Source organism: Oncorhynchus mykiss, chromosome 1, assembly GCF_013265735.2.
Source record: "Oncorhynchus mykiss isolate Arlee chromosome 1, USDA_OmykA_1.1, whole genome shotgun sequence".
In the NCBI taxonomy this organism is placed as follows: domain Eukaryota; kingdom Metazoa; phylum Chordata; class Actinopteri; order Salmoniformes; family Salmonidae; genus Oncorhynchus; species Oncorhynchus mykiss.
Window position 1 is genome coordinate 53281156 of NC_048565.1, and position 16138 is coordinate 53297293.

At 44.4% G+C, this 16138-nt stretch overlaps 1 protein-coding gene across 2 annotated transcripts in view; it reads left to right on the forward strand.

Annotated features, from left to right (window-relative positions):
• Positions 1 to 15330, forward strand: part of LOC110525022 (cyclin-dependent kinase 17) — a 45877-nt gene extending 30547 nt beyond the window's left edge. For both annotated transcript variants that reach the window (XM_036980058.1, XM_036980062.1), the window contains exons 5-16: positions 7446 to 7571; positions 8462 to 8518; positions 8979 to 9188; positions 9565 to 9627; positions 9963 to 10086; positions 10356 to 10476; positions 10793 to 10890; positions 11507 to 11612; positions 12644 to 12686; positions 13048 to 13138; positions 13371 to 13448; positions 13665 to 15330. In XM_036980058.1, the coding sequence (XP_036835953.1) occupies positions 7446 to 7571; positions 8462 to 8518; positions 8979 to 9188; positions 9565 to 9627; positions 9963 to 10086; positions 10356 to 10476; positions 10793 to 10890; positions 11507 to 11612; positions 12644 to 12686; positions 13048 to 13138; positions 13371 to 13448; positions 13665 to 13702 (1155 nt within the window). In that variant the 3' untranslated portion in view covers positions 13703 to 15330. The remainder of the gene's footprint in view (positions 1 to 7445; positions 7572 to 8461; positions 8519 to 8978; positions 9189 to 9564; positions 9628 to 9962; positions 10087 to 10355; positions 10477 to 10792; positions 10891 to 11506; positions 11613 to 12643; positions 12687 to 13047; positions 13139 to 13370; positions 13449 to 13664) is intronic.
• Positions 15331 to 16138: the final 808 nt, after the last annotated feature.

The window sequence follows — 16138 nt, forward strand, 5'->3', positions numbered from 1 at the left end:
TCCTCATATGCCTCATGAAGCCATCTGTGTGACAGACCCGACTATTACTGTTGTTTATCATCAAACTATCCAGATGTTCTCACCTCAGCTTAACATGGGGTGGTTTCAAGTCTTCCTATTGCATGTGGATGTTTGGCTTTGAAAAACATTAGACTATAAAGTGCGTATGCTGAGGGATATCCACTAGGAAAAGAGAGTGGTGATTTTCCAGCCAAGTACATAGCAACAAGACCTGCCTTGGGAACAAACAAAAACTGAAAAGAAAAATCAGTGGGCATTCACACAACATCAAAAGCCTCGGGTGATTATTCTCATGACGTCAACACATGATGTATTGGCTTTCATACTGTAGCATATTGACAGAGAGCACATCTATTCTCTATTGATGTACTGTATGCATACAAAGAGGTTTGAGCCAGGACTAGACATTGGGTAATCAAATCTTCCCATCCCTGCTCAATTTGGCACTCCTCATGAACAGCTACAGCGGTATACACATTCACACAGCAAGTCTTATTATTAAACTGGGCTCGGTGATGGAACAACTGATTAACAACTGAGCTTGTGGTCGGATGATTATGGGAGTGTGTGTGTGTGTGTGTGTGTGTGTGTGTGTGTGTGTGTGGAAGGGGAGAGGTGTGCATATTAGAGGTCGACTCATTATGATTTTTCAATACCGATTATTGGAGGACCAAAAAAAGCCGATAACGATAATTTTTCAATTATTTTTTAATATATATATATATATATATGTAATAGTGACAATTACAACAATACTGAATGAACACTTATTTTAACTTAGTATAATACATAAATAAAATCTATTTAGTCTCAAATAAATAATGAAACATGCTCAATTTGGTTTAAATAATGCAAAAACAAAGTAAAAGTGCAATATGTGCCATGTAAAAAAGCTAACATTTCAGTTCCTTGCTCAGAACATATGAAAGCTGGTGGTTCAATATTCCCAGTTCTTCAATATTCCCAGTTAAGATGTTTTAGGTTGTAGTTATTATAGGAATTATGACGCGTCGACTATTTCTCTCTACCATTTGAATTTCATATACCTTTGACTATTGGATGTTCTAATAGGCACTTTAGTATTGCCAGCCTAATCTCAGGAGTTGATAGGTTTGATGTCATAAACAGCACTGTGATTCAAGCATTGCTAAGAACTGCTGTCAAACGCAGTAAAGTTTGAATGCTTACGAGCCTGCTGCTGCCTACCACCGCTCAGTCAGACTGCTCTATCAAATATCAAATCATAGACTTAATTATAATATAATAAACACAGAAATATGAGCCTTTGGTCATTAATATGGTAAAATCTGGAAACTATCATTTCGAAAACAAAATGTTTATTCTTTTAGTGAAATACGGAACCGTTCCGTATTTTAGCGAACGGGTGGCAACCCTAAGTCTAAATATTGCTTTTACATTGCACAACCTTCAATGTTATGTCATAATTATGTACAATTCTGGCAAATTAGTTCGCAAAGTTCCAGGCGGCCCAAACTGTTGCATATACCCTGACTCTGCATGCAATGAACGCAAGAGAAGTGACACAATTTCCCTAGTTTAATATTGCCTGCTAACAATTTCTTTTAACTAAATATGCGGGTTTAAAAAAATATACTTCTGTGTATTGATTTTGAGAAAGGCATTGATGTTTATGGTTAGGTACAGTCGTGCAACGATTGTGCTTCTTTCGCGAATGCACTTTTGTTAAAACATCACCCATTTGGCGAAGTAGGCTGTGATTCGATGATAAATTTACAGGCACCGCATTGATTATATGGAACGCAGGACAAGCTAGTTAACTACACATGGTTGATGATATTACTAGGTTAACGAGCAATTATGTAAAGATTTATTGTTTTTTATAAGATAAGTTTAATGCTAGCTAGCAACTTACTGCTCATTGCTGCACTGGCGTAACAGGTGGTCAGCCTGCCACGTAGTTTACTCGTGGAATGCAATGTAATCGGCCGATTGTTAAGAAAACATGAAATCGGCCCTAATTAATCGGATGAGCTAAACACCTTCTTCGCCTGCTTCGAGGAAAACAACATCCTTGGCCAACGTGAGTAAGTCATTGAAGTGTGTTTTTAAGTGTGCAAGACTTTCGGCCCAGACGTTATTCCAAGCCGCGTCCTCAGAGCATGTGCAGACCAGCTGGCTGGAGTGTTTACGGACATATTCAATCTCCATAACCCGGTCTGTTGTCCCCACAAGCTTCAAGATGTCCACCATTGTTCATATACCCAGAAAAGCGAAAGTAACTGAACTAAATGACTATCGCCCCATAGCACTCACCTTAACTAGAGGTTGGTGTAGTACCATATCACCTCCACCTTACCCGGCACCCTAGACCGACTACAATTCACATATTGCCCCAACAGATCCATGGACAACGCAATCAACTTTGCACTACACACTTCCCTATCCCACCTGGATAAGAGAAAAGACCTATGAATGCTGTTCATCGACTACAGCTCAGCCTTCAACACAGTAGTGCCCTCCAAGCTCATCACTAAGATCAGGGCCCTGGGTCTGAACCCCGCCCTGTGCAAATGGGTCCTGGACTTCCTGACGGGCCGACCCCAAGTGGTGAAGGAAGGCAACAACACCTCCGCCATGCTGATCTTCAACATGGTGGCCCCTACAGGTGTGCATGCTCAGCCCCCTCCTGTACTCCCTGTTTGTGGCCAAGCACGTCTCCAACTCGATCATCATGTTTGCTGACGACAGAGGCCTGATTGGTGGTAGGCCTGATTACCAACAACGAAGAGACCGCCTACATGGAGGAGGTGAGAACCCTGGCGGAGTGGTGCCAGGAAAATAACCTCTCCCTCAACGTCAACAAAGGTGCTGATCGTAGACTACAGAAGACCGCAGAGAGAGTACGCCCCCATTCACATGGACGGGGCCGCAGTGGAGAGGATCAAAAGCTTCAAGTTGCTTGGCGTGCACATCAGTGACAACCTGAAATGGTCCCTTCACACAGACAGTGAGATGAAGAAGGCGCATCAGACTGTTAAACAGTCACCACTAGCCGGCCTCTGCCCAATACCCTGCCTGAACCTTGTCACTGTTCTACCACCCAGTACTCTACCCTGCACTGTAGAGACTGCAGGCCTATGTACATAGTCATAGAACACTGATCACTTAAATAATGTTTACATACTGTTTCCACCACTTTATATGTGTATATACTGTATTCTCGTCATGGCTCATCCTATATAACTTATTTTGTTATTTTTCTGAATTGTGTGTATTGTTTTATTTCTTTTCTATTGCTAGGTATTACGGCACTGTTGGAACGAGAAACACAAGCATTTCTGATTTCTGAAAATCTGTGTGAGCGACTAGAAAACTTTGATAAGATGTATTTATTTGATTTTATATCAAAATAGTGTAGTATGACAGTACAGAGAGAGAGAGAGATTATATTCTGTCAATGTACTATATGACTGGTTTGAGTCTGGTTGTGCGGTGCACTGGTTAAACTCTGAGACAGGGAAACCCACCGTATGTTCTTTACAAATTGCTGGGCCATCACCAGGGAGAGGTCCGAGGGGGAGCGTCTTATTGGAGGTCCACTCCAGCTGTGTTTATTGGTTGTTTTGACCACAGGACCTCTGGAGATTTGTCAGGGGCTCCTGTCACCGAATTCCAAATGGCACCCTATTCCCTATAAAGTCCGCTATATGGCCCTGGTCAAAAGTGCTGCACAACATAATGGATTAGGGTGCCATTTGGGATGCAGGCCAAGTGTTCAGGCCATATTAAAAACGACCAAACCCTCCAAAAATGTTAAGCAGCTTATTTCAGCGGGGCTACACTGTAACGTGAAACACCACAGGCTCTACCACCTTTCTCTCCTTTCTGCCTCCTGTAGGTGATCCACAATAGATTAACTAGCTGATGTTTGAATATACTCACAGAGTCCTGCTTTTTGTGTGTTGGTTTGAGCCGTTCCGATTGGCTCCCTTCAGGCAGCACAGCTTCAGCCCAGAGCACCACAACACATCACATGCCTGGTGAGTGGCGCAAGTGTCATTAGGGAGAGAGGAAGGAGCCATACACACTAGGAGCCTTTCTGTCCCACTGCTCCATCAATAGCAGATCCTTACAGTTCACACTGCCGTGCTCCCTGGGGCCTATCACACAGCTCCTACCAGCACGCCTGGGTGACGTTGCCCGAAAGGCACAGAGGAGAAGAATAGAATATATTCTCCACCATACAGAATGTATAAAACATCATACACTAGCCTGAAATCCAGAAACTGTTTGGCTAACATTTCACTCCAAGGAGTGGCATGATGACTTAAACAGACTGGTACCCAGGCTGATCATATACACTTAGAACACGTAGCGTCCAAATAGCAGGAGGGGATTCCCTGTTCTCCGTGACTCGCCTCCGCTGTGTCTGTGGCAGAGTCTGTGAGTGGAGCTGGAGCGGAGCGAGGAGCGTGCCCAATTTGACTGGAGCACGGAGCGAGATTCCCAAAGGCTGGAACGTTGGCCTTCTCGGCCGCTCCAATTTCGCTCCAATAGCACCCCAGTAGTGCTCACTTCACAAGCTCAGGGTATGCCCGCCCCAGCATGTATTTGTAGGCTACTTGTGTGCTGCTAATAGCCCCTTGCTTTAGCTACTGTCATGGAGTTCGCTAAATATTTTCATAAAGAAACTGATAACACACACAGGTGCAAAACAAAGGATACCTACAAAGATGAGAACCAAGAGCCATTTCATGTGATGTAATGTCCAGACCTAAAGAATGATTGTGAAATCTGAAAAGACACATATCCCGAAAGCACGACGGTGGACTTACTACAGTACATGCTAAAAGACAGGAACGAGGTGGGGAGATAATTCACTGTCTCATTATAAACAAAACAAAATCTGATCTCTTAAAAGTTTCCTTCATTTTTGTTCTATTATCTATACAAAAGGACATAATTGATTTTGGCCCAATAGGCCTGGCATATTCCAACTTTCATGGAGTTTTATGTGTTGATTGGGTTATTTTGCCTAAAAAACCTTTATGGCTACATACAGTATATATATTAAAAAAAAGAACTCTGCATTCCTGACCAGCCTGGCAAGAGTGGCATAAAGGGTGTTTAGCATCCCCAGTGGCTCTGCAAGTGTGGAGAGGATATTCTCCGCTGCTGGCCTGATCTCCGTCGCATGAGCCTGAAACCACAGACTCTGGCAAAAGTTGTTTTTGAATCTAAGTCAATTCAAAGGCACTGTTTGTTTAATTTGTATTTCATTCTAAGTAAGTCACAGCCTATATGCACAATTTATAGACTATAATGATTTAATAAAATAAAATGTTGCGCTTAATACCCCTGACTCCCTACCAGCCTACTCGTAAATGCTTCACAATGTATTTCTTTGTAGGCTAAAGCCTTGAAATAATTGAGATAATGTAGCCTAAATAATTCATCTTCGTTCCTTCTTAGTCTCCCATGTCTGGCTCCTGACCTATTTAGAGTGTTTATATGCTGTTTAATATGACATGTAGCCTATTTGAAATGATGAGCACTTCTTACATTCACCTTTTCATGTTTGTTCAAGTACTTTTCTTTCAAATCACAAGGTTTGGTTTCAGTACTTCAAAACCAAATTTTAGGTCGAGGTGGTCACAAAAATGGATGGGTGTTGGTTAAATTGTGATTTTAATGAATGGAGTGAATTTGGAGCAGCAGTTTTTTTCCCCAGTGACTGTGGAACGGTTTTTAGCAGAGCGGTTGGAAAGGACTTTGAGCGCTGAGCGGGATTTCTTACCCTACTCATGTAGTGCTAGACTAGGGAGGAAGCATGGCTGTTTTGGGATTACATCACTGCCTGGGATTACAGACTGTAATACGTTCCAGATGGGCACCGTTGTACAGGATTAGGACCGGCTGATTGGACGACTGGAGGGGGGGGGGGGGGGGGGTTCAGAGGTCAACACCCCTTCCCCCAATATCGCCAATCCTGGCATTGGAGGGATCAAATTAGACCAATAGGATTCTGTCATTTAAACAAATGGAATAGCAGCAATAACACTTCCCTAAGGCATAAACATACTAATATTCTATTAACATATGGAGTATAAATCAACATCCCGCTAGTTACAACATACAACCAAAGGGCAGATACAGTCACGTTCAGTCAGACAAACACAAAGGGTCAAGTCAGTCAGTGTCTAAATAGTATATACAGGAGTCAACGCCAATAAATTGTAGATTATCTCAACACTAGGTTTATATGAGTCAACACTGGTCATTTGTTGAAAGTTTCAGTACTTATGGTGTTGCATACAGTAGATGTAGTTGAATGCTTCCCGGTGTGACTTCAGTGTTGCTTCAGAAGGGGTGGGAGTGGATTTTACACAGGCAAAGATATTAACATTCAGTAATCTAACAAATAGAGGAATTGCATTACGGGAAGTTATCCAGGTTGGATGTGTGTGTGTGTGTTTTAGTAGTTTTTATATAACACGTCATCAGGCTCATGTTTTGGGACAAGGCTCCTCTGGGGATAACATGATCCCATGTCTGTTACACAGCCTCAGGGGCCACCCTTCATTACACACACACACACACACACACAAACGAACCAGATTTTCCCAAATTCGGTCCTGGGCCCCCCTCTGGGTGCACGTTTTGTTTTTTTGCTGTAGAACTGCACAGCTGATTCAAATAACCAATCAAGCTTTGATGATTTGAATCAGCTGTGCAGTGCTGGGGCAAAAACTAAAACGTGTACCCAGAGGGGGGCCCAGGACCGAGTTTGGGAAGCCCTGGGCTAATGGAGTCTAAAGTAGGTTGTTCAATGAGGCTAGCAGCGGCTGTGTTGGTCCAAGGGTCTCGTCCACCATTTAGTTTAGGGTCCACAGTATTTGTTTGGAGCTTGCTCTGTTTATCTAAGGTTTAACACTGTGTGTTCAAGATTTACACTAGCATGTTTACTCACTGTTTTCACCATCTCTTTCTCTCTGGCTGTCTGTTGTTTTTTCTCTCTCTTTCTCTCTCTCTCTCTTTCTCTCTTTTTCTCTCTCTCTCTTTTTCTCTCTCTCTCTCTCTCTCTTTCCCTCTCCCTCTCTCTCTCTTTCCCCCTCTCTCTCTCTTTCTCTTTCCCCCTCTCTTTCTCTTTCCCCCTCTCTTTCTCTTTCCCTCCCCCTCTCTCTCTCTTTCCCTCCCCCTCTCTCTCTCTTTCCCTCCCCCTCTCTCTCTCTTTCCCTCCCCCTCTCTCTCTCTTTCCCTCCCCCTCTCTCTCTCTTTCCCTCCCCCTCTCTCTCTCTTTCCCTCCCCATCTCTCTCTCTCTCTCTTTCCCTCTCTCTCTCTCTCTTTCCCTCTCTCTCTTTCTCTCTCTTTCTCTCTCTCTCTCTTTCTTTCTCCCTCTCTCTCTCTCTCTCTCTCTCTCTCTCTCTCTTTGTGTGTGTAGGATCTGAACAAGCGTCTGTCCCTGCCTGCTGACATCCGTATCCCAGACGGTTACCTGGAGAAACTACAGCTGACGAGCCCCTCTTTTGACCAGCCCCTCAGCCGCCGCTCCCGAAGAGCATCACTGGTGAGAGACACACACACTGGGGAGATGTGAAGGATGGGGGAGATGGAGGGAAAGGAGAGACATATATATATATATATATATATAAGCCCCTCCTTCGACCAGCACCTGAGACGCCGCCTCTAGGAGAGAAACCGAGCAAAAGAGAGCGAGAAATAGACAGACAACATGTCGATAAAAACTGTGTGAGAGAAGACTAAGTCAATCAGGAGAAAAACAGATTGAGAGAGACTTTTGGGGAGAGCGAAAGAAAGACCAAGAGAGACTGAAAATGAGAGAGGGCTCACAGCTGGACTGTCTCTTCTACTCTGCCTGTTGTCATCTGTTTACATCTAGCCTCAGAGTGACCTGCGTCAGCACCGCTGCATAATTGTGCTCCATGTTAGTGTTTATGCTTGGGGCATCTGTCAGCGAGCACACTGCATAATTGTGTTCTGTGTGTGTGAGTGAGTGTATGTGTTAATGCTTTTGCCTCTGTCAGGATGAGAAGAGAGGAACAGTACGGTTCTCTGTTCTGTTGAGAGAATCACATGCTTCCACTCACATGTACCAAACGGCCTCTCCTCTGCTCCCTCTCGTGCCATAAAGGCTAATGGTCTGTCCAGTGTTAGATGGATTTAGCCCCAGTCTGTGGAGGAAGGGAAGGGATGGAAACATATAGAGCACGCACATACATGTGTACGCACTCACTCACTCACTCACACTCTCTCTCTGACACACACGCACACGTGAGGCCGTTAGAAGGATTTGTGAAGTGTGTGCCTGCCTGCGTGTGTGTGTGTGTGTGTGTGTGTGTGTGTGTGTGTGTGTGTGTGTGTGTGAACCCGTCACTGCTAACGAGGACATAAGCCTCATTTAATAATGTTGTTTACTCCTTTCTTTTTCTCTCTTAGTCAGAAATTGGATTCGGCAAGCTGGAGACCTACATCAAACTGGACAAATTAGGAGAGGTGTGTGTGTGTGTGTCTGTGTCTATATGTGTGTGTGTATGTCTGTGTCTATCTGTGTGTGTGTGTGTCTGTGTCTATCTGTGTGTGTGTGTGTATCTGTGTGTTTGTGTGTGTTTCCACTCCCAAATCTCACGCTATCTTAAAGGCCACACCTGCTAGTTTCCCATGGTCATTAATTAGACTTAGACACTCAGTCATTGCCCCTTTACCTGGTCATTGAATTAATAGAGACCTTGACCTCTCCTCTTAGCTGATAATCAGTGTGTGAGAGGATCCGTTTGAGCAAAGCACAGAAATCTCAAATGATCTTGACCCCAAAGTAAGTGAGGTCTCGCTTTAAAGTTTCTCACCCATCTCTCTATCCATCCCTCTCTCCCTCCAGGGGATGTATGCATGCTAACGGTGTTTAAGGGGGGGAGTAAACTGATAGACAACCTCTCTCTCCCCTCTCTCCCGCCAGGGCACGTATGCTACCGTGTTTAAAGGAAGGAGTAAACTGACAGACAACCTGGTGGCTCTGAAGGAGATCAGACTGGAGCACGAGGAGGGAGCACCTTGCACTGCTATCAGAGAGGTGTCCTTACTGAAGGACCTGAAACACGCCAACATAGTGACCCTGCACGACATCATCCACACCGACAAGTCCCTGACGCTAGTCTTCGAGTACCTGGTGAGAACAATATCCTCTTTCTGACGCCTCATATCACTGACGATAGAATATGATGTGACAGCACATGATAGTTTCAGGGACAGTACAGCCTGGTCCAATCAATCAAATCAAATGTTTTTTTTCTCACATGCTTTGTCAACAACAGGTGTCGACTAACAGGGAAATGCTTTCTTATGGGCCCTTCCCGACAATGCTGAGAGAAAAACAGAAAAAATTATAGAAATACGAGGAATAAATACACAATGAGTAAACGAAAACTTGGTTATACTCGCAGGGTACCTGTACCGAGTTGATGTGGAGGGTACGAGGTAATTGGGTTGTGGTGTTTCTGAGTTGCTGCTTCGTTCAGTGACTCATCTTGTCTTCTCTCCTGCAGGACAAGGACCTGAAGCAGTACATGGACGACTGTGGGAACATCCTGAGCATGCAGAACGTCAAGGTGAGTGTCTACAGTACACTACAGGCTTGCCTGCCAAGGCCTCCCTGTTTCCACAGAGACCAGGCTCCTTCTGTAGTAGAAAACATCCTCGCTCTGCTCTCTGCTGGTGACTAGCGCAACGTCAACTCGAAGAATTGAAATGTGTCACACCTCAAATGGAAGTTCTCTCTGTAAAAATAAAGTCATTGTTATCCAATGAAGATTTTTGGGAAACTACTACACTCTTTCCCCCAACTCACATAGCTTAAGATAAAAAAAAATAATTTTGCTGGTGTTTACACAGTTGCGTATCTGGCTGCCTTGAGAGAGCTGACATCTTGGTTGTTTTGGCTCAGATATTCTTGTTCCAGATCTTGCGAGGGCTGGCGTACTGTCACAAACGGAAGGTTCTTCACAGAGATCTGAAGCCTCAGAACCTGCTCATCAACGACCGAGGAGAGCTCAAACTGGCAGACTTCGGTGAGAGATCTGTTCTCATTCTACCCTGGGTTCTAGGGGTTGAAAACGCTGGTTGTTCCTCAAGTACGCTTTTCACACTATCGTGCTAACCTGAGCCGTACTGAGCTGGCTCGGATGTTTTTCTTTTCATATGGGTCTGGTTCCAGCAACTATGGTGGAGGCGGAACCAGGCCAGCGCAGTCCAGGTCAGCTTGGCATGATTGCTGACACTGAGCCTGTCTATTCAGTAAAGTCTGACTGAAATGTCCCTCGTTGTTATTTTGTTCCAGGTCTGGCCCGGGCCAAGTCAGTCCCCACTAAGACGTACTCCAACGAGGTGGTGACGCTCTGGTACCGGCCTCCTGACGTTCTACTGGGCTCCTCAGAGTACTCCACACCGATAGACATGTGGTGAGTGGGCTGAGGTGATCTAGAACCATGAGAGAACCAACATAGGAACCGTGAGCGTTGCTTGAGGGCGATAATGAGCCATTGATCTTTTAATCTAATCTGAATGATATATATGCAAAACTGAAAGCCATCTTGACTCCTATATCTATCACACTTTTGGTGGTCCTTATGTTACGCCCTGAATAATGAGAATAGCCATGCACCTAATTTACAGTGAAGGGCAGGGATAGTTAAGTGAAATAGACTCCCCTAATAAAGACATGCATTGACTTGTTTTACATCTATTTGAACCCTAACCTAATCCATCTGACCCCAGGGGTGTGGGGTGTATATTCTATGAGATGTCTGCCGGGAGGCCGCTGTTCCCTGGTTCGACTGTGGAGGACGAACTGCATCTCATCTTTAGACTGCTGGGTGAGTGCTGCCACCTGGTGGCGGGAACACAAATACCACATGACTTGCTACGATTGAATCAGTTTGCTCTCTGCTCTCTCTTGCATATGTAATTGAATGTTGTGCACTGTTGTGTGTTGTTAATCATTTTAGTTTGCTTGTATATGTCACAGCACCACACGTACAATTGTCTTTGGAAAAGTAGTTTATCTAAGTCGATTTTTAACCGAGGCAGTCATCTTTTATGATTAAAGCTCCAATGCAGCCGTTTGTTTTATCTCAATATCAAATAATTTGTGGGTAACAATTAAGTACCGTACTGTGATTGTTTAATTTAGCTAGCACTGTCTTGGACTGGTCTGAGTGAGGAGAGGAAAACAGAAAATTTGCTGTTATTGACAGAGGTTTGGAACTGCAAACTCCATCCCACCCAAACAGGCTGAAATTTCTGGCTGTCTTTTCAAGCGGCTCTTACACTAAAAGGGCATTATCATAATTCTCACAATTTCACAGTATTATTCCAACCTCATAGTGTTGGAATGGATATAAAGCACAGGAGAATCATGTTTTTGACTGCACTGGGTCTTTAAGCTCTCCTGCATGTCTGAAAATCTTCTCCCCCACCCCCCTGAACCAGGCACACCTACAGAGGACAGCTGGCCTGGGATCGCTTCCATGGACGAGTTCAAGTCCTACAAGTTCCCAAAGTACAAGACACAGCCCCTTATCAACCATGCACCCAGGTATGTAGGGCTGCCTGCCTGGGGTTGGAGCTAAGAGGGTTAATATGAATAAATATGGTCCTAACAACATCTCAAATTGTCATCAATGTATGACTAAGTGAACATTTGACTTGAATGTAAGTTAGGATTTTACCCCTTATCAGACGCCTTTTCCAACGCGATATCCACAGATTCCCACAAACAAGTGGCTACACCACGTCTCTTGTCAGCTCCCAAAGTAAATGGCTTATGTGTAAAATCCAGGTTTCTTTTTTAGTGAAGTACCTTGGCCGTTCTGCTTTCAAAAAAAGACTTTGTAAGAGAAACGTTTTCTAAAAGTGTGTGTGTGCTGTGCTTTTGTGCTGTGCTGCTTTCTTGTGTGTTTGTGCTTCACTTCCTGTGAAGTAAATCCTGTGGAATAGTCAACTCTGCTTCCTTCCTATAGTTTGCTACACCACTATGAGTCACTCCCACTGATCTAACACCCCTCCCTCAGTTCTCTACCCCCCCCCCCCCCACTCTCTCTGTCTCTCTGCCTCTCTTTCCCTCCCACTGATCTAACACCCCTCCCTCAGTTCTCTACCCCCCCCCCCCCCACTCTCTCTGTCTCTCTGCCTCTCTTTCCCTCCCACTGATCTAACACCCCTCCCTCAGTTCTCTACCCCCCCCCACTCTCTCTGTCTCTCTGCCTCTCTTTCCCTCCCACTGATCTAACACCCCTCCCTCAGTTCTCTACCCCCCCCCCCCACTATCTCTGTCTCTCTGCCTCTCTTTCCCTCCCACTGATCTAACACCCCTCCCTCAGTTCTCTACCCCCCCCCCCACTCTCTCTGTCTCTCTGCCTCTCTTTCCCTCCCACTGTCTTTCTCTCCCTCTGTTTCTCTCTCTCCTATCCCTCTGTTCTCTCCCTTGTCTCTTCCCCCTCTGTATTTCTCTCTCTCTCTCCCTGTTTCTCTCTGTCTCTCTCGCTCTCTCTCTCCCTGTTTCTCTCTGCCTCTCTCTCTCTAACTCTCTCTAACTCTCTCTCTCTCTCTGTGAATCTCTGTTCTCAGGTTGGACACTGACGGCATTGACCTGCTGCTTTCATTTCTAAAAGTGAGTTCCACTGTAGTTGATTAGGGACGGATAACAACAACAATCGTCTGAAGCGTTGCACCACTGTTCCAACATTCGTATCTGAAAAACAGCAACATGCTGTTGTTACATTGGGACAATGTACTTGCACAAAACTGATAGAATTGTAAGGGAAAACTTAGTGAACATAGGGTCTATCCTAACTTCACCCGAAGGCAGATGTGTACAGCACATGATTTAATTCATATTACTTAATATTTAGCTTCCTGTAGGCAGGAGTTGATTTGCAGAGTGGTGATGTTTGTCTGTCACATGTTCTCCAATAGAGGGGCACACACACACACACACACACTGTAATGTTTCTCTGTCGTTGCTTTTCCAGTACGAGTCCAAGAAGCGGATGTCTGCAGACGAGTCAATGAGACAGCCCTACTTCAGGAGCCTGGGGACGCAAGCATACACACTGCCAGAGAGTGAGTGATGAGATGGAAGCAGGGCTGGAGACTTGGCAGGCTCTGCTTACTGTTCTAGTGATATTAGTCTGCAGTCTGCACACTCAAGTAGTCAGCTGCAACTGTGTAACAAAGCCCGGAGTGTTCTAAATATGGAAATCTAATTGTTCTGGCTATGGTAATGCTGTTCTGCGGGGTGTGGGTTCCTTATCTTTTTTCCTTTTCTCTCTTTTTGTGTGTGTGTGCGTGACAGGCATATCCCTATTTACGCTGAAGGAGGTCCAATTGCAGAGAGATCCTGGCTATAGGAACTCTAACTATCCCGAGTCAGGTGAGTGGAGTCCACCAGGGATCAATATTAATACTTATTATGTTTCCATTTTTTCAAAAAACGATTTAAAAAAAAAAATATTTCAATACACATTAATACCTTGAAAAGGGTGTTTTATTTATTATCACCTAATAGTCTTCATTAACCTAGTGGTTAATGATAAAACCAGTCCCTTAAAATGATTAATTTGTGCTTTGCTTTTGTTTTATCTCTCAGGCAACGGCAAGAACAGAAGGCAGAGCCTGCTCTTCTAGGTTCCTGTTCAACAGCTAACTGTATAGTCATACAGACAGAGATAGTTCAGTCCCAGAGATGGATGTCTACTAGGGCCAGGGGGGTAGGATACCCCCCTCCTCCCTCTGTGTGGCCCCCCCTCCACCTGCCAGGGTCCCCTATCTACACTACAGTTTGGCCCCTGGGGTTCTGGCCCAGTGAAACTGGCCCCATATAAGAGACGTTTATACATTTATATTTATTGGGGAAGAGAGAATTTGCTGCTAAAAATCCAACTACTGTCTAGAAGATTCTAACTGGCTCAGTCACTTTAAAAAAACAAAAACATGCAATGTGTATAGATTTTTCATTATTTTGAAGTGGTGTTTTATTCGTTTTGTGATTTTGTCATCATTCATCTCTATTATTTCCACCTCAAAACTCCTCTGTGTGTGTGTGAGTGTAAGACAGACAGACGGACCCCGACGGACCCTGACCCGACCGACATCTTCGCTGTTGCAGTCTGACGTTTTGGATTTTCTCTCACCTGTTGACGTGCAACGGGGATGTATTCAAACGTCATCCATATTTCTGGACCTTTCATTTCACAAGATACTGTTGAGGCCAGTTCAGCCCTGACCATATCCACCTGCTGTCAACCTGAGATACTGTACCTCCATTTTGATAGAAGATATGGGAACAGTGATTGGCTTTGGTGAAAACAGGTTCACATAGTTGTTAGAACTGGAGCTTCCACTGTACTGTATTATTTAAATTTCAGATAATATATCAATATGACCTGACAATCTAATACCCTGCACAACGTGACTACAGTGTACCGTGGGCGATCTGGAACGCATGATGACAACTCTTCTCTCTTACTGCACCAAACTTCCTGTGTCTGTCATGAAGGGTGTGTGAGCGGAGCTGAAATCCCACTGCACTGTCCAGCCACTGTCATCCATCCATCCATCCATTCATTCCCGAACCCTCCTTCAACCATCTGTAAAATGGTTCCTTATTTTGAATTGCATTCATCATAATTGTGTTGCACGCATGCTCTGTATGGGAAAAGAAGCACACATACAGTCACTGAACTTCTCGGATGCTTCCGAAATAGCATCCTACTCCTTATATAGTGCACTTCTTTTGACCGGAGCCTATGTGCTTCTAGTCAAAGGTAGTAGAGTATAGGGTGCTATTTCGGATGGAACCTTCCAATTATATTCAGGGTGCTCTTAGTACTCGTCCACGGCCCATATTAATGAAGCCTCTCAGAATAGGAGTGCTGATCTAGGATCAGTTATACCATTTATGATCGTAATGAATAAGACTCTGGGTACTCGGCTCTGTGCGCTCCAGCGGCTCGGAGAAGAGACTGTGAGTAACATTTCATGGACAGGGAGGACCTGATCCTAGATCAGCACTCCTACTCAGAGACGCTTTATGAATACAGGCCCAGTTTTCCTAGTGAATACAGTACTGAGTTTGCGTACGGTCTACTTAACAGTGTTACCTGTTACCTTTTATGATACTATTCCGTTTAGGTTTATTTGTGGATCATTGTTATTGTTGGTGTGGCATATTGTTGGGATGCCCTCCTTATATTTGAGCTTGATTAAATAAAAAAAAATCTGAGAAAATACAATTAAACTGAAGATGAAAAACACTTCTCCTTCTGATGTGTTACTTCTGCTCCATCTGTTCCTCTAGTTAGCCTCTATCCCAGACAGACAGACACATACAGTGGGGCAAAAAAGTATTTAGTCAGCCACCAATTGTGCAAGTTCTCCCACTTAAAAAGATGAGAGAGGCCTGTAATGTTCATCATAGGTACACTTCAACTATGACAGACAAAGTGAGAAAAAAAATCCAGAAAATCACATTGTAGGATTTTTTTATGAATTTATTTGCAAATTATGGTGGAAAATAAGTATTTGGTCACCTACAAACAAGCAAGATTTCTGGCTCTCACAGACCTGTAAACTTCTTCTTTAAGAGGTTCCTCTGTCCTCCACTCGTTACCTGTATTAATGGCACCTGTTTGAACTTGTTATCAGTATAAAAGACACCTGTCCACAACCTCAAACAGTCACACTCCAAACCCCACTATGGCCAAGACCAAAGAGCTGTCAAAGGACACCAGAAACAAAATTGTAGACCTGCACCAGGCTGGGAAGACTGAATCTGCAATAAGTAAGCAGCTTGGTTTGAAGAAATCAACTGTGGGAGCAATTATTAGGAAATGGAAGACATACAAGACCACTGATAATCTCCCTCGATCTGGGGCTCCACACAAGATCTCACCCCGTGGGGTCAAAATGATCACAAGAACAGTGAGCAAAAATCCCAGAACCACACGGGGGGACCTAGTGAATGACCTGCAGAGAGCTGGGACCAAAGTAAAAAAGCCTACCATCAGTAACACACTACGCCGCCAGGGACTCAAATCCTGCAGTGCCAGACGTGTCCCCCTG